The sequence below is a fragment of the Trachypithecus francoisi genome, unplaced genomic scaffold (genome assembly GCF_009764315.1).
Source record: "Trachypithecus francoisi isolate TF-2019V2 unplaced genomic scaffold, Tfra_2.0 Lachesis_group12, whole genome shotgun sequence".
Classification (NCBI taxonomy): domain Eukaryota; kingdom Metazoa; phylum Chordata; class Mammalia; order Primates; family Cercopithecidae; genus Trachypithecus; species Trachypithecus francoisi.
Window position 1 is genome coordinate 38915927 of NW_022681457.1, and position 19426 is coordinate 38935352.

Genomic DNA, 19426 nt, shown 5'->3' on the forward strand with positions numbered 1-19426 from the left:
TCCCTTAAGTCATGTTAAAGGTGTGTTCCCAACAGAGTGGACTGAATATGAAAGATGACGACAATGGAACACTCAGGCCGAGGGAAGATGAGAAAAGTCTCAACCTAAAACAGGAAAAACATCTAGAAAAGGGAGGCAAGAGAGTCTATGGATTAAAATCGTTGGATAGTATCAAAAGAAACTGTTACCCAAAAGTGATGCCTGCTGAAAACAGATGGGAAAAGGACAGTCTAGGAAGAGCAAAGCTAATATTCTCTAAAGAGTGACCAGACCCTGGGCCTGAGTGGAAGTTAAAAGCAAGATAGTCCTGCCCAGCAAAGAACAAAACATTGACTTTTCGTATATGTTGGACATTGTGTGATTTGCTTTACATTTATGACCTTATTAAAAATGATCCCCTAAGAAAGTTTCGCTCATGCCCGTCCCTGAAACTCTAGCACAGTCACAGCTGGCACTCCCACAGTCAAAAGAGAGGAAACCGAACGTGGATCATATCATGTGGTTCCCACAGACCCTATGACTGGATATGCCTCAGCAGGCAAATCTCAGAGTCCTCCGAAGTCTCGGAGACTGCAAGCTGTGCAGGTGACACAAGAATGACACGGCCACCTTTCCATGTTTGGAGTAAATTTTTAATAACCAGTTTCTTGGTTACAACTTCATCTATATAAATCCCCTTACTCTAGGATCTACACAGTTAAACCTAATATTTCACATACATTTCTAAAACAGTACATTTTTTACACTAAAAAAATAAAATAAAATAAAAGCCTGGTTACCACCAAGGTGTATTGTCCATGAATTGAAAGGCTTTCCTATTTAAGTAGCAGGTACATGTGTAAATAGGGCAGGCAGCAACAGAACAGCAATATTGGAGAACGCTTTCTTTGTAGCAAATGCCCTTGAGTATGAGATGTGACAATGAAGCAATAAGGCCAATTCTATAAAGCAAAAATGGATACTGATCTCCTTACTTTGTAGCCATACCTTATGGTATGTTTATAACGTATTTCTTTCACATGTTAAAACAGTATCTACTAAAGATGGGCTTAATTTTGGTAAAGTGAACTGAAAAAAGTTATATGTTAATGCAACATCTGTTGTAAAGATTCCAGAAACACAGGAGTCGAAAATTCAAATTATGATTCCCACAGTAACTGTAACTCTGGTATACAACATACATAATGGAAGAAATGTTATCAACATATACCATAGTAGAAAATACTCAGTAAGCAGAAACAAGCTGAATTATGCTTGCTGTGGGAATCATCATTTTCAACTAGCTGGGAATATATAAAAATCGAAACCATAAATGCATGCATTATTTTTTGCAGTTAATTCTAATTTTTCTTGATCCAATTTAATCAGCTTTGTATCCAAACTACATTTTCCCTTCATAAACTGCAAATGAATGTCTTTTGTAATTTTAAAATCCACATCATTTGATTTCTTTTTCTCACACAGGCTGCCTTTTGCAGGATGGCATCATTACACCCTGTCCCTCCCTGAAATGTCAGGACACATCTGCTGGGATTCATTTATCTACATTCCTTTTCTCTCTGAAGGACACCATGGGGAAGGAGAAAAAGAACAGCAAAGAGAACAAGAATCACATTGAGTAGCTTAGAAAGATACATAAGTGCAACAGAAACAGGGACACTGTCACCGTTAACTTCCCCTATGGTATCCTCCTGAGCTAACACAAGAACAATAATGCCACCATATATTTGCAATTTCCAAAGTGTTTAGTCAAAATATTATCTCATCTGATTCTCACCACAACACTGTGAGAAAGGCAAAACCAAAACACCTTTCTGTTGTTCAGCTTTTGTGACTCAAGTAGAATATATTTAAAGATTTGTTTTTATATTGTCATCTAAAGTGTAGGCCATTTAATTGCAATGACAATATTTCCTAAATATACTCATCTACCACATGCAGAGGATTTAGTTATTATAAAGGCAGAGTATGGTCTATATAAAAAGATTATGGTTATAAGTAAAACATTTAACATATTTTAAGCTTTTGGCTTTAACTATATTCTGAAGATTCAACAATGAAACAGAGGAATAACTGCCCTTGGAAATTCTGCCGAGGCAAAATTTATCCTGAATATTTTATCCAGTATTACTTTTCCCAGTTTGGTTTTAACTAAGAAGGGCACCTTCTGTAACCTCTGAAGACGAATCCTTTTACTTTCTAGCAGTCTTTATCCATCAGAGTATGTTTCATTATATTCAAACTAAATTACTTTGGCTCAAGAACAATCATAGTTCCTTTACCACCCTAAATAGCTCCGCCTCCCCACGGTGTCCATGACCTTGGATGAGTGTCTGGAGGGTAACATGGTCAATCTGTGTGTGTCTCAGTGCTACTGTGATCAGTCTATTCAATTGCAAGTTTATTTTCCCTTCTTCTCACCTACAGAAAGATCCTTCACAAAATCAGACAAAATTTTCCTTCCTCATTTATATAAGACACCAATAAAAAGATCAATTAAAATAAAGATTCAGAGCTGGCAAAAAGCCTCAATATCATTTGTTCTAACTAGGGAGATAACACAGTCAATCCTTTGCCTGTGAAAAGTATGACAATCTTGCATGCAATTAAAAGGTAATGTTTTAAGTGCAAAAGGAAAAACAAATCTTAAGGAATATTTTAGGAGGTTTTCTTGTGGAGGAAGAGTTGTCTTCTTAATGTTACCTACAATCATAAACAAAATTATAAAACAGATCTTTGTACTGAATAAAGATGGACACATAAGTTCTTGCATAAAACAGGTAAGACACTTGAAGGTATCCCTCCAGACATAAATGCTGAACTTTTAGGCTTTTCCTCTACTCATATGCAAAAGTTTGAAAAGAAAAAACAATATCAGGGGTTGGTCATAGCACAGCCTCAATATAATTTCCAAGCTAAAATGTCAGTGATGGGGATATGAGTTCCTGCATCTTATCAGAGACCAGAAAAAGGCCTTACTGCCTTATAGAATACATCAGCCAGACATGAAGGCTAGGCCATAAGCATACATTTTCTTCGCAGGTCCATCCACTTTATGGGATTTTTCTCAGGGAAAGTATAGATACAGACAGTGGGCAAGATTTACCTTAAACAGAATGAAATAAAGTCCTTGTTGGCTCTCTCTTTCAAGGTGGAAAATGAAGAGGAGGTGACCAATTCTAGAAGATCACAGAATACTTACAAATGAAAAATAATGGGGTATGTTTCTCTTGAGCAGTCAGTAAGTGAAATTATCAAAGGTCTAAAATTTCCCAAATAAACTGACAACATATAAGGTCCTGGAGACTGTCAGTGCCATAGATTAAAAAGCCAATTTTTCATCTTTGCTTTTAATTAAAGTTGCAGGATTCCATGAGTGAACAGCAGTAAAATATTAATACATTAAAGAATAAACCAAAGGAAAATGTTTGGTACAATGTAAGTGGTCAAACAATAGAAGACTGTGAAATGAATTAAATATTCATACAGTGGATACTATGCAGTTATTCACAATGTATTTTTGAGAGGGAAAAGGTTGATAATATATTGTAAGATGAAAAAAGATATTACAAAATAGTATATTCCATATGATCTCCATATTGGGAAAAAATATGTGCATAAGTCGAAAGATTGGGAAGAGATACAGAAAATAATTAACCGAAGTTACCTCTGTTAGTGAGAATTTAACGTCTTCACAATTTTTTGGGATAAGGGGAAATTACTATTTTCAAAAACAATCAATGTATTCTGATCTCTTTGTTCCATTTGCTTTTATAATACACAAAATACAAAACTGGAATATATTTAGTGCCATTAAGCAATTGCATTAACAATTATTTTTCTTTAAGTTATAAAATTAATAGTTGATTCCTTATACTTATTTCCAATTCACACAAGAGAAACACATTTTAAAAAATATATAATGACATAAATTATTATCCAAGGTTGCAGTCTTCCATGCTTTCTTCACTCACCATCAAATCTAAAAAATGAACTTCATATGCTTAATTCCGTAAGTTTTGAAGAAAACCATGATAATAAGTGCCCATAATCCTAGAATAAAGCCCCCAGGAGGATGCCAGTCTTTCAGCTTTGGTTTCTGCAAAACGAGAATAACATGATAAATTTTATAACACGTAAATAATTCAGCAATCAATAAAGCAAATATTGATGAAAAAGAGAAATTTCATTGGCTGTGTTTGAAGGAGGACTAGTTTAGTCAAATCAAGTATATTGGGATAGCAACAATGGTAAAGACTTCAGACCGGGTAAATATCCCACAGTGTAAACTGGCTCCTAAGAAAGATCAGTTTCAGCTTACATTTTGTTTCCTCAAAGAGTCCTTCCCTGATTACCTAATCATACCATCTATCCTCACTCAAGTTATTCAGTAGCCTAACAGTCTTTCTCACTTTGGATTTATATATTCATTAATTTGTCAGTTTTATCTATCTCTGTTAGACTGTAGTTCCATGAGGGTTATCTTATTACATTCCCAGCACCAACCTGCCAGGGTGCTTGCCATTCAAGAGGCATTCACATATCATACTGAGTAAATCAGTGGAAGAACAAACACTACCCAACTCCTTCAGATATTCAACACACACTTGTTTGAGGGCCAGTGCCTTGGGTCGTGTTTTTCCCTTGAGGTAGAATGCTCCTTAACCTATTCACTGTGCCTATTCAAAACTCACTAAATCAAATGCCTCCTCCAGACTCTCCCACCTGATATGTTATTTTCTTTGAGTTCCTATAGTACCTGAACTATAACTCCTTCTACTGTTACTCCTATTCACTATTATACTTATCTTTATCATTTATCTCCCTGTATACTCCCTAGGATCAAAGTCCATCAAAGTCAATTTTTTATCCCCCTTCTCTATTCCCCACCCCCCAAGTGTCACGTATGCTTTTTTGTCCAGCAAGACTAGTCTTCCTCATTTAGTTGTCATTTCAACAGCTACATTACAGCCTTGTAATTGGAAGTTTGTGACAATGACTCTTTTCTACTTAACTGAATTACTGGCCAAGATTGTAACAACAGTTATGATATTAGAATCATATTTTAGACCATCGGGGAGAGAAATGGTAAGCTAAAATTGGCTTTAGTCATCATGTATAATGTCCATCAATTCAAAATTAACTTTTCAAACTAAAAGGAGAGAAAGCTACCTCAATATTTTAACTTGGATTATAATGCTAGAGTTTTCAGAGCTTTTAATCAAATGCTTAATATAAACTGACCTACCAATGTTTAAAGTGGTTACCTTCCATCTTCATTCCTATGCTTACCCTCAACCTCTACCAGTCCATCCAGAAAACTCCCCCAAAATTTATCCCAAAATATTAAATCCAATTTTCCTCATGTTATTTTCCACTTAAGAGTCTGCAGTGGCTTCCACTCAACATGTGTGATGATAATGGCGAAAGGTCCTTGCCCTCTAGTATCTTACAAGATGGTAAGTTCAGGGGTTCTCAAACCATTTCTAATGGCAAAGCTCTTGGAAGTTACAGTGCTTTCTGTGCAATACCGTGACAAATCTTAATTCCAGTAGAAAATCTACAATATTTAATAAAAAGCAAAGCTATATTAAAGATAAGCTATATAAATATCACAAGCATGTGTCAATGAAAAAATAAGTGAGTGAACTAAACAAGATCACTGCTCAGTTTTTGTCCTGTTAATTTTCTACTAGTCAAACAATTTGTAATTCACACAAAAGGATTGAAAACGTTTAAGATCTAAAACTACTTTTCCACATACCGGGAAAAGATTACTATTATTCATTATTAGTGGAAGCACACTATTATAAAATCTATAGATATTCCCTGAAAGCCCAGTTTAACAGCACTGACTTAGTTTGAAAGATAAGATACTGATTTTCCCTAACAACTAGGAGTCCCTGATTTATATGGCATTTAAAAACACTCACACTTAGGTTACTACTGTAGAAAAGTTAAATACATACTGTCAAAATCTGGCACCAATGTAAACTCTTAACTAAGGAGAACAGGCTATAGACAACTGTTCCATAAATCCAATTAATGAACTTCAGTGCTAAAAGAGTTAGGAAGGCATTTAAACCAACTCATGTTTTTCAAAAAATGGTGAACATCATTTAAGCTCTACATTCATTAGAGATTATAGAAATAATAACCAAGTAGTTAATAGCAAATCTTTTTTTTTTTTAATTATACTTTAAGTTCTAGGGTACATGTGCACAACGTGCAGGTTTGTTACATATGTATACTTCTGCCATGTTGGTGTGCTGCACCCATCAACTCGTCAACACCCATCCACTCGTCATTTACATCAGGTATAACTCCCAATGCAATCCCTCCCCCCTCCCCCTTCTCCATAATAGGTCCCAGCGTGTGATGTTCCCCTTCCTGAGTCCAAGTGATCTCATTGTTCAGTTCCCACCTATGAGTGAGAACATGCGGTGTTTGGTTTTCTGTTCTTGCAATAGTTTGCTGAGAATGATGGTTTCCAGCTGCATCCATGTCCCTACAAAGGACACAAACTCAACCTTTTTTATGGCTGCATAGTATTCCATGGTGTATATGTGCCACACGTTCTTAATCCAGTCTGTCACAGATGGACATTTGGGTTGATTCCAAGTCTTTGCTATTGTGAATAGTGCCACAATGAACACACATGTGCATGTGTCTTTATAGCAGCATGATTTATAATCCTTTGGGTATATACCCAGTAATGGGATGGCTGGGTCATATGGTACTTCTAGTTCTAGATCCTTGAGGAATCGCCATACTGTTTTCCATAATGGTTGAACTAGTTTACAATCCCACCAACAGTGTAAAAGTGTTCCTATTTCTCCACATCCTCTCCAGCACCTGTTGTTTCCAGAGTTTTTAATGATTGCCATTCTAACTGGTGTGAGATGGTATCTCATTGTGGTTTTGATTTGCATTTCTCTGATGGCCAGTGATGACGAGCATTTTTTCATGTGTCTGTTGGCTGTATGTATGTCTTCTTTTGAGAAATGTCTGTTCATATCCCTTGCCACTTTTTGATGGGGTTGTTTTTTTCTTGTAAATTTGTTTGAGTTCTTTGTAGGTTCTGGATATTAGCCCTTTGTCAGATGAGTAGATTGCAAAAATTTTCTCCCATTCTGTAGGTTGCCTGTTCACTCTGATGGTAGTTTCTTTTGCTGTGCAGAAGCTCTTTAGTTTAATTAGATCCCATTTGTCAATTTTGGCTTTAATTCTGCAGCTGTAATAACTCCAGTGACTTTCCAGTGAGATGGATTTCTTGAGGTTGTAATTTTACTATTAGATCTTAAACTTAGCAGCCAGAAACAGTTGCCAGAGATAAGACAACTATGGAAAAAATAGCATCTTTGAAAGTAACTATCGGCCGGGCGCGGTGGCTCAAGCCTGTAATCCCAGCACTTTGGGAGGCCGAGGCGGGTGGATCACAAGGTCAGGAGATTGAGACCATCCTGGCTAACACAGTGAAACCCCGTCTCTACTAAAAAAAGTACAAAAAACTAGCCGGGCGAGGTGGCGGGCGCCTGTAGTCCCAGCTACTAGGGAGGCTGAGGCAGGAGAATGGCGTGAACCCGGGAGGCGGAGCTTGCAGTGAGCTGAGATCCGGCCACTACACTCCAGCTTGGGCGACAGAGCGAGACTCCGTCTCAAAAAAAAAAAAAAAAAAAAAAGAAAGTAACTATCATTTTTCCAAAGATTCAACAACTAGCCCTGGCAGCTGTTTTGACCCATTACTCCACAGGCTGGCTTGGAGAATCCTGGAGGCACTTCATTCTGGTCTTTCCACCTCCTTGACAAGTATGTGTTTCACATCTAGACCACTGATGGCCAGGGTAGGAACAAAGAAAAAATCAAAGTGCTATTTCTCCAACAGCAAACTTTAAAAGTAATAATGAAGGACTAAGAAATATGTAATTTCTCCAAAATTATAATGGAACGGAAAACTTATTCACATGATAACACTGCACAAGCTACCAAAAACAGCAAATCTTGGCCTTTCAAAACTGCTCTTTACAGTTGCTATGTTTTTTTTAATGTCCATTCAATACCTTTTTTGATTAATAAAAATGGAAAATGCATTATGAACTAAATGCACTTTGGACTCAGCTTAAGATGGTATCTGAATAGAATCCCCTAGTGCAGTCTCTCCCACCTTCTCACAATAATCCATACAAAGGCACAGAAAAAGACAACAGCACATCCGACCAAAATTCAGTTAACCTCTGATGAGAAATCTCTAACAGTTTCACTATCTGAAAGTCCCAGAAACCAGCACTAGAAACAAATTAATGGTAGTCCCAGTTTTCTGTTTGGTATATACCATGCAAAAGCTTGCTTTGTTCTGTGAAACACAATACTTCTGCCAGCTGAGTAAGGGACTTTAGCTCACTCCCTTTTTCCGCCTGCTGTTTAACAGACACAGTGCTTATGCAGTAGAAAGATGGCTTTATGAGGCAGCCAGAGTTGTGTAACTCATTGCCAGTTCCCAGTGGCACACCTCTTTATATGTCCATTTACATATAATTCCCAGCAAACAATATGACAAAAGGGTAGAGGGGCAGTGACAATGGTTCACTGCTTCTTGGAAGGCTTAGTATCACAGGAAAAGCTCTGCAGAGACCAGAAAATGCAGGGAAAACCCTGTTAGTAGTACATGTTTTAAAAATATGTTTTTTCCCATATACTTTAACTTTTTTTAAGTGCCCCCAAAAACAAGCTTAAGTGGCTTGGTAGCAGATGATCCTAGTTTAATTCCGCAAAGCCACATTTAGACTGGTCTAAGAACCAGTCACTTGGAACCACATAACAACCTATTCCTCAGATACAGATTTGAGAAGGCATTTAAACCTAAGTGGATAGTGAAAACCATCCACACACTCTGTTGGCAAATACCAACAGTGTCCAAATAAAAAGGAAAAACTGAGGTGGGCTCTATGAGGAAAAATACTCCCAAACATGAGAAATAAATTATAACCTGAAGAGGCATGCAGAGAAGATCTGAGAAAAATTTAATAATGAACCACAAATTAATTTTAGACAATTTTTGTCTGGCATAGATTTGAATAAAGATTCACAACCAACCAAAAATGAAAGAACAATATAAAGAGAAAAAGAATACATGACAGAAAGACAACAGGTTGAAATAAAGGGAGGTGGATGACATAATTTTGTAACAGCAAAATGAAAATCCACATTTACAAGGAACATGGTATTCTAAGCACATCTTCAAGTCCTTCATTCATCCAACTGTATGTTAGATTGATGGCAAACATGGCCCTAATTATTCATACTTGGATGTGTTCATACCCTCTGCAATGTGACTTTATAGAAGCTGTCATCAAGAGGTAGAATCTATATCCCTACCCTTTGAATCAGCAGGTCTTACAACTTCTTTTGGCCAACAAAATGCAAAACAAGTAACAGTGTCCCAACTCCGAGTTAGCCTCAAGAGTCTTGGCTTGCTTCTGCTCTCTCTCAGACCTCTTCCACCACCAGGAAAAAAGCCTAAGCTTCTAGAGGATGAAACATCAGCTACAGAAGAGCTGAGCTTCCCTCCAGCTAATAACCGGCCAACTATAAGGGCAAAACTATCTAACTAATCCAGAGTTGACCACACCACAGACTCATGATGGAGCCTGAGAACAGAACTGCCCAACTAAACTCATACTAAATTGCCAGCCTGCAGCATTGTGAGCTAAATAAATGACTGATGTTTTAAATTACTAAGTTTGGAGTGGTTCATGATACATCAAAAGTTATGAAATACATCCACAGTGGTGACAATTAACATGAAAAAAAGGAAAACCCTGATCCTTTATCACCATAACAAAATAGAAAAAGTTCCCATCTCCATACTTGTAGCTTTAGGTTTTTCTAACAATGGCATAAGAACAGCATGACAGGCAGCAAATCAAGCCCTCAGTTTAGTGGAGATGCAGTGCTACTCTCCTCTAGCTCTCCTTTATAGTTTTCCTGGAAAGAAAGAAACTCCAACTGCCACCATGCCAGGAATTGCTTTCAAGGAAAGACGATGACGCAGGGGAATCTAGAAACTAACTCATCTAGCTTCCTTTTAGCCTTCTTCCAACTGAAGTCTAGATCTGAAGTTTGGTTCCTTTTCTTTTTAAAGTTACCAATTAGAGGTAATCACATATTGCCCCTGTGCTGGGAAATGCACACTACCCAAGATCTTTATGTACCTTTTTCCATGATAAATGTGCAAGGCAGTTAATGTAATCTAGAAAATTAAGGATGATTTGTTTTCAACTATGATTTGGGTTTTAACTGAAAGATGACCACAGTTTTCCCTTAATTGTGATTTTAACTTTCCTGTGATAAGAACACTCACTGTTAACATTATTAGTTAACATTACTCTGGAATTTCTAGCCAATCCAGGCATAACATGTAGGAAGGGAAAGTAAATGTTCATTACTCATAGATATTATCATCAGATATCAAAAAGCTCCATAAAATCAATTCTTACAATTATTGAGAATAAAGGGCTCGGATTTCATATAAATATTTTTTTAAAATATCTTTCAAGTATGTCAGCAAATATGAGTCAGAAAATAGAAAAAAATTTCATTCACAATAACAATAAAAAACAAAATAACCATGAATACCCATAACATGAGATGTAAGGTAAACAATCTACACTACTCTACAGAGAGGGGTAAACAGTCAGAAATATTAAAAAAAAAAAACACTAAACAATAATGTGATTCTGATGCAAAAGTAGAAAGACGAATAAAGCAGAATAGAAACTAGGCAATCAGTCCAGTATCCCAGGATTTAGTATATTATAAAAGGGCTATCACAAATCAGTGGGAAAGGGAATAGTAGTCCTACTGGCGCTGTAACAATGGATTAGCATTTGGAAACAAAATCAGTTTTGTTCCTAACCCAACACTGTAACAAAAACACACTTTACATGGTTCAGAACTAAATATAAAAATAGAAGAAGAAAAAAAGATAAAATGTAGGAGCATCTGTATGATAAAGGTATTAATAAGCCTAAACGCAATGAGTGAAAATAAAGACAAGGTGGAGGAATTTTTTTTTTTTTTTGAGACAGGGTTTTTGTCACACAGGCTGGTGTGCAGTGGCATGATCTCAGCTCACTGCAGACTCCTCAACCTCCCAGGTTCAAGTGATCCGCCGGCCTCAGCACCCCCAAGTAGCTGGGACTACAGGTGCGTGCCACCATGCCTGGCTAATTTTTGTACTTTTGGCAGAGACAGGGTTTCACCATGTTGACCTGGCTGGTCTCAAACTCCTGAGCTCAAGCAATCCTCCATCCACCTTGGCCTCCAAAAGTATTAGGATTACAGGGGTGAACTACCACGCCTGGTTGTAAAGGGATTTTTAAAAGAGTTTTTTGAAAGATCTGTATTTTGAAATACATAGAAACCAAATTAAAAGGCACATAAATGGAAACTATGACAGAAAAGGGGATAAATCCAATACATGAGGGTCTCCCCCAAATCAGTAAGACACAAGGGTATATCAATAAATGGAACAGGGAAATATTTTCACAAAATTACAAATGGCTAACACTTGAAAAAAATCATTTATCTTCATCATAAACACAATATATTAAGTATTTCTTCCTCTTCTTACAATTAAACTAGTAAATGTTAATAAGGACAGTCAACTTTTCTGGAAAATAACCCATTAACATGTTTAGAGGTCTTTAAAATTCATTTATTCCAATTCCTAGGATTTGTAACACTTCTAGGATCTATATTAAGGAATTCTGAAATGCTCACAAAGGTTTTGCACAAAGGTTTTCTTCTCAGTGGCTACATAATAAAAAACAGGAAGGAATCTATAGTCACATAATACAGGAAACATTGTACATCCACATATTAATCAATAAAAATATTTTCAAATAATTTTAATGATTTGGAGATGCTTATACTAAATTAATAAAATGGAAACAATGCAAATTGAATCTGAAATATGATGTTTTTCTATAACAATATTCAAAGAAGGGAAATATACTAAAGTCTTAGTGTTTTTCTGGGGGAAGCAGGGGTACAGTTGGTTTTAAATCTCTTCTCTATACTTACCTAAGCTTTTGAAAATGTTTTCTATAATGAGTATGTCTTACTTTAGTTATTTTGGGGAGAAATCGGACTATGCAGCAAAAATTTGTATTGAAGGAATCCACCTAGAAGAATCTTCATATACTCTTTTCCAAATTAGAAGAAGCACTGCAGCAACACTGTTTATTACTGATATCCAACTTTACGGAAAAAGTAACCTGAATAGTGTAACAGCAACATAATGTAATAAAGTGCCTTTTCAGTATGTGTTTGATGATACTGTTGCCATATGACAACACTGCTATTTTTAAAACAACTATATGTAACCTTTTAGACATTTTACAATGATTTTACTTAAAATCAAGTGACAAAATTGGTATAATTATTGCATTTGGCAGTATAGTTGCATTTGAGGTAAGTTCATATTAAAGTATATCTTGTAATTTCATTTGTGTCCATTAGAGCTGCTTAAAAAAATGACTGATTTTATGTAGTTACTCTAGTGACTGCCATTAAATGCACTCCTCTTTTTTTAAACTTTCACAATAAGTTACAATACAAAGGTAAAAAGCGTACATAAAACACGGCAATATGTTATAAGCAAACACTTAAAAGCTTAAGGGCTACCCTCTTATTGAAACGCCTAATATTTCAAATTTAAAAGAGAGGTAGCTAAGCAACACTGTACTTCCAACTGCAAATAGTATTTTGTTTCCCCCTCCATGTTGCTAGGAGAACATTACCACATAACTTTCAAAATGGTTAAGGGAGCACAGATCTAAGTATTAAAATTATGTAAAAAGAAAAAACTTAGGATTTTGAAAACTGTACACATTTATTGGAAAGCAAATGGAAAATTTCCAAGGTTTCAATGAGATTCTTAAAGTATAATGAGCGTATCAGTTCAGTTAAATTGTATTTTAAGGAAAGAAAGAAAGTATAAAACAATCAATTATTTCAGAAAATAGCTGTGTTCAACTATTTAATTAGTGGTAGTTTATTAATATTTCCAGTCTATATCCTTCATATAAAATACAATTTGTATTTTTCTAATTATATTAATAGTATAAGTCAAACTGGTAGGCAGAATGTAAGACAGCTTCTAAGATACCCTCAACCTGGGATACATACCCTATATAATATCTGTCCTTTGAGTCTGGACAGCACCTGTGAATATGATGGACTATCACTCCTATGATGAGGCTGAATTATATGGCATATGAGGGATTCTGAGGATATAATTAAGGTCCCTAATCAGTTGATTCTCAGTTAATAAAAAAGGAGATTATCCAGAGCATAGGGAGAGAGGTGGGAAATAAGGCACTGAAATAATCAGATGAGCCCTTTAAAAGGAGGTCTAGATATCAGAGATTGAAGTTGGAAAGACAGATATATTCGAAGTAGCCAAGATGCTCTCCTGTTGGCCTCCCTGAATCAAGCGGCCAGGTTGTACAGTGCAGTACAGACACGGAATGGCAGACAGCCTTTACAACTGACTGACACCCTCAGTCCTACAAACACAAAGAACTGAATTCTTTTAATTAGTAGGCTTGGAAGAGAACCCTCAGCCTCAAATAAGATGACAGTCCTGGTTGACACCTTGATTAAAACTTTGTGAGACCCTGAGCAGAGGAACTAGCTAAGCTATGCCTGGACTCCACTCATGGGAAGTGCGAGATAATAATGGTTTTAAATCACTAAGTTTGTTATACACCAATAAAACTAATTCACAAACAAATCTGCCAAACCTGGATGAATAAACAATACATGAACAAGACATGAAACTATTTATTACATCTGATACTAAAAAAGTATGCAAGGAATCTACTTGCATTGTTGGCAGAGTTTCTTGGGTGGAATAACACAGTTATGACATTAACTTTATGTTTTAAAAAACAGAAGTAAAGAAAAATAGCTGAATTCTTCCTAGTCTTTCATACCTATTTATTATTCTCTAAGACCTACCTCAAATTTCACCTCCAGGTTAAGTCTATTCTCATACCCCAGTAAGAATTAATTTCTTCTTTTCAGGGCACTGGCGATATTTGGTTTATTATCTCACATGACAGATTAATGACGGATTAAATTAAATGTTAATATATGGGTGTGAGTCTACTACATTTTGATCTGTTAGTGATACCTATTTTTGAACCTGATCAGGCCCTCACAAGCTCTGGATACAACAGGCCAATTTGTTTTAGTTATGTATTATTTTCCTCTTGAAGAGAAAAAATATAAAATACTCAAATATAAACATCATCTATTAAATGCCAATTCATTAATGTTCTCGGTTTTAGGATTTAAGGAAAAATTAAGAATTGTAGTGATCACTTGTATAATCTACTTTAGGATTCCATAGTGAGAAGTCATAAGTTAAAAAACATTCTTTTGGCCAGGTGCGGTGGCTCACACCTGTAATCCCAGCACTTTGGGACGCCGAGGCGGGTGAATCACGAGGTCAAGAGATCGAGACCATCCCGGTCAACATGGTGAAACCCCATCTCTACTAAAAATACAAAAATTAGCTGGACATGGTGGTGCACACCTGCAGTCCCAGCTACTCAGGAGGATGAGTCAGGAGAATCACTTGAACCCAGGAGGCAGAGGCTGCAGTGAGCTGAGATGGTGCCACTGCACTCCAGCCTGGCGACAGAGTGAGAATCCATCTCAAGCACAAAAAAAAATTCTTTTAAAATCATGTAAAAGATAGAATTCCAATGGAGGAGGTTAAAAGACTTTCCAATTGGGCAAAGTAACTACAGTTGGTGAAAACATTCAAAGTTGGCAGCAAGACCTGTTGTGGTATTCCATTCAGTGGATCTCATTTCTTTTTTTTTTTTTTTTTTGAGACGGAGTCTCGCTCTGTCGCCCAGGCTGGAGTACAGTGGCCGGATCTCAGCTCACTGCAAGCTCCGCCTCCCGCGTTCACGCCATTCTCCTGCCTCAGCCTCCCAAGTAGCTGGGACTACAGGCGCCCGCCACCTCACCCGGCTAGTTTTTTGTATTTTTTAGTAGAGACGGGGTTTCACCGTGTTAGCCAGGATGGTCTCGATCTCCTGACCTCGTGATCCGCCCGTCTCGGCCTCCCAAAGTGCTGGGATTACAGGCTTGAGCCACCGCGCCCGGCCGGATCTCATTTCAATGTACTATTTCATTGTGCAATTAATGAAATCCAGGGATCTCCACAGGAGAGGCATCCACTGAAGAGGCATCCAGGCTTAGTTTCCTAGTAACCACTCCTAATTTTTTGGATTCTATTATATTTCTAGAGGCAACATCCTCCAATATTGTGAGTGGCATGCTTTAAAACTGAAGATTACGGATGAAATTAAATTTGCAAATCCACTGACCTTAAAATAGTGACATTATACTGGATTATTTAGGTGAGCCCAATAGTATCACAAATATTCTTCAGTGTGATAGAGGGAGGCAGAATAGGGAGAACAAGAGCAATGACAATATAGCTTTTACATTCAAAGTTCCAAGAGCTCTTTCTTATACGAAGAAACTTTTTTGTTTTATACCATCCTAGTCTTCTTTAGTATATAAAATAAGGGTCAGATGGCAATGACATTCTACCTTTAATTTACTTTGAAGAAAGTAACTCTCATCCTAGGATTCAACACTGAGGGTGAAAGAGGGAAAGAAGCAAGAAACCAAAGTAAAGTCCAGTTGTTTGTGTAAATGCCCTTCAATTTGGATCTTTCTGATGTTTTCTCATAATTAGATTCAGGTTATGCATTTTGTTTGTTTATCAGAAATACTTTGTAAGTAATAGTCCTAATTGTATCACATTATGAGGTATACAGTATCAGTTTGTTCCATTATGGGTGATGTTGGCTATGGTGGCATCCTTCAAGTTATAATACAATAAAATTACTATTTTTACTCTTTATAATTGGTAAGTAATTTATGGGACAATAAAGATTTTCTTTTCTACTCAAAAAATGTAAAATAATTTGAAGTTCAAAGTAAATGAATATATTTTTTAGTTCTTAACCAAGAAAAATAACCCATAGTCCCCTCAAATAAATAATAAAGCTTCATTTATCAACAGTGTCTATCAGTGTCTGTTTAGGGGTAATCAGAGTTATGCTTCCACCTATGACGGATTAAATGCTAAGGAATTATCTGCCCATCTTGAACAATTAGAAAGTCAGACAAAAGGTAATAAACAATGGTTTTCAGACATTGGACAATTTGTACCAGTTTTCTGATCCCTGAGAAAAAGGAAACAAATGAGTCCTTTAATTGCCCCATGCTCATTGCCTGTAGGCAGTTTCCAAACTACAGCACAAGGAAAGAGACCCAAATACAGCCTGGCAGTCTTGCTGAGTGTTAGAGACACAAATTAGAATTCAGGGAGGTTTAGGTGGTTAGAATTTGCAGGATAGAAGAGGAGGGAGCTGCACAGGAAGAAATACACGCAGGAGCTCCAGAGATCTGCAGAGGAATCTACTTGCATTTTTGGCAGAGTTCTAATCTATGCATGCATGACAAGAAACTACCTATAGCTGGTAGAAGGGAAAAAATATCAAAAGGCCAAACAATTCCCAAAGCTCCTTCAGGGTTGGGAATTGTTCATGTACACACTTAAAGAAATGGACAGACCTTGTGAGATACAAAAGCATCAGGTCACAGCTTATAGTGAGGCTAAATCAGGATAGTGGGGCTATCTTAAGAAGAAAAAAAAAAAGACTGCTCTGGATCTGTCGGTAACAACTTAAAAGCAATTCTTAAAGTGATCAAACTTACCCTCAAACAAAATTCATCACTAAGTATATAAATAAAGCAAAAATATAAAGTCCAGCAGCTAATAGCAACAAAAAAACTAAAAATACCTAGCATCCAACTTAAAAATCCAGGCATGCAAAGAAGAGATATATGACATACAGCCACGAGGAAAATCAATTACTAGAAAAAGACTCATAAATAAAAAATGAAAAAGATGATGATTTCAATGGACAGGGATCTGAAAGCAGATATTTTAAATCAAATGTAAAGAAAAACATGAACATATGAGGAATATTTAAATTAAGAATATTTAAATAGACCCATATAAGATCCTGGGATAAAAAAATATGAAATTTCATTTCATATGAAATGAAAAATACATTGGATGGAATTAACAGCAGATAATACACTGGAAAAGAAACATCAGAGAACAAATAAAATAGCAATAGAAATTATTCAAAATGAAGCACAGAAGAAAAAGGGCAGGGAAAAAAATAAACAGAGCCTAAATAAGCTATGGCAAATATCAAGCCGGGTAACATTTGCCTAATTGGAGTCCCAAGTAGGAAGGGAGAAAAATACCTAAATCAAATAATGACACGGGATTTTCTCGCCCCTTCACCAGACTCGCAACAGAGGCACCCTGTTTACTCGGCCACCATGCTCAACCCCTTGTGGGAGGGAGCATGTGAGTGAACAAGTGTGGGATCCGACTGGCCATTCCGGGCAATGGCAGGAGAAAGCTCCATGCAAGGCCAACAGTAGCACCCAGGTGAGGGTGCCCATGACCCTGAAGCCCCAGAGTGGGTGTTACAGTGTTCTCTTAGTTCTGCTTCTGTAGACAGTGGTGTGTTAGCAGCTCAGCTGGCCCCTTGCCTCAGTGCATGGAGCAACGGGGCGACTGCCCTCTACCAGCAAGGGTAAAAGGCTGGTGTCAGAGCCTTTCTAGGTACCCATGCTTGGTGGGTCCTGAGCTCTTGTCTGGTGTCCAAGAAGAATGAGGTCGTGTAGACAACTGAAGGATGGTGAGGTGGAGAATTTTACTGAGCAATGAAAACAGCTCTCAGCGGAGAAGGGAGCTGGAGAGGGGATAGAAAGGGCACGTCACCTTCCCCGAAGTCAGGTTATCTCTTCCTGAAGTTCAGTCGTATCCCTCGAAAGGGCACGTCACCTTCCCCGAAGTCAGGTTATCTCTTCCTGAAGTTCAGTCGTATCCCTCGAAGTCCAGCCATCTCCCTCCTTATCAACTGAGTCTGGGATCTTTATAAGCACAGGATGGGGGTGGGGCAGGCCATAGGTAGTTTTGGAAAAGGCAACATTTGATTGGTAAAAGGGCATTATTCAGAAAGAACCAACTGGGAGAGAGTGGGCAAACCTTGGGCCATGGGTTTCAGGCTGTTTGCTTTTTTTTGGCCTGAAGGTGGGGTTTCACTGGGCACCCATCCCTGTCTGCCTAGAATTTCTCTGTCTCCTGCCTCTATCAATAATAGCTGAAATTTTTCCAAATTTCATGAAAACTAGAAACTATCAGATCCCTAAAGCTCAACACCAAGCAGAAGAAACACAGAGAAAACCACACAAAGGGATAGCATAATCAAAATACTGGCAACAACAGAGAATATCTTTAAAACAGTCAGAGAGGCCGGGCGCGGTGGCTCAAGCCTGTAATCCCAGCACTTTGGGAGGCCGAGACAGGCGGATCACGAGGTCAGGAGATCGAGACCATCCTGGCTAACAAGGTGAAACCCCATCTCTACTAAAAAAAAAAATACAAAAACTAGCCGGGCGAGGTGGCGGGCGCCTGTAGTCCCAGCTACTCGGGAGACTGAAGCAGGAGAATGGCGTAAACCCGGGAGGCGGAGCTTGCAGTGAGCTGAGATCCGGCCACTGCACTCCAGTCCGGACGACAGAGCGAGACTCCGCCTCAAAAAAAAAAAACCAGTCAGAGAAAAAGGGATTTGTTCTTACAGAGCAGGGTTCAGTAAACTACAATACACACGCTGGACATCTGTTTTTATTACTAAAGTTTCGATGGAACACAGTCATACCCTTTCATTTACACATTATCTATTGGTGCTTTCACACTATACCAAAAATTGAGTAGCTGTAACAAACATCATTGTGGCCAACAAGCCTAAAATATTTACTATTTGACCCTTTAAGAAAAAGTTTGTAGTTCCTTGCTACGGAGAAACAAAAATAAGAATGACTGAAGGTGGGCTGTCAGAAACCATGGAGGGCAGAAAACAATAGAAAGACATCTTTAAAGTGCTGAAAGAAAAACTAAAAATCTGAATCTTGAAGTACAGGGAAAATGTACCAAGTTAAAAATCCAAAAAGTACATTAAAACTATATTTTATGTGGTATCAAAAGAAAATCATCAACACACCAAAAATGAATAATGCTTGTTTCCAGTTATACAGATATTCCTAAACGGGCAAACAGTTCATGGGAAAAGTTTTAAAATTACTGTAACAGGATTTTGTTACTTTGCTACTTAAAAGGTAAATTCCAACTCCTTGTTTTTAGGCAGAATTTCTTTAACTTCTTTAATATGGATCTCTCAAGAGAATCATCACATTCTTTCAAGTGTAAAAGGAGGACTGGCATCCTCCTTCTGAGATACATAGG

The 19426-nt window shown here is 37.4% G+C and overlaps 1 protein-coding gene across 2 annotated transcripts in view; it reads right to left on the minus strand.

Annotated features, from left to right (window-relative positions):
- Positions 1-614: 614 nt before the first annotated feature.
- PIGK (phosphatidylinositol glycan anchor biosynthesis class K) overlaps positions 615-19426 on the minus strand; it is a 122680-nt gene continuing 103868 nt past the window's right edge. The window contains exon 11 of one of the 2 annotated variants that reach the window (XM_033225337.1): positions 615-4099. In XM_033225337.1, coding sequence (XP_033081228.1) covers positions 3983-4099 — 117 coding nt within the window. In that variant the 3' untranslated portion in view covers positions 615-3982. The remainder of the gene's footprint in view (positions 4100-19426) is intronic. The other variant, XM_033225338.1, reaches the window with a different exon arrangement.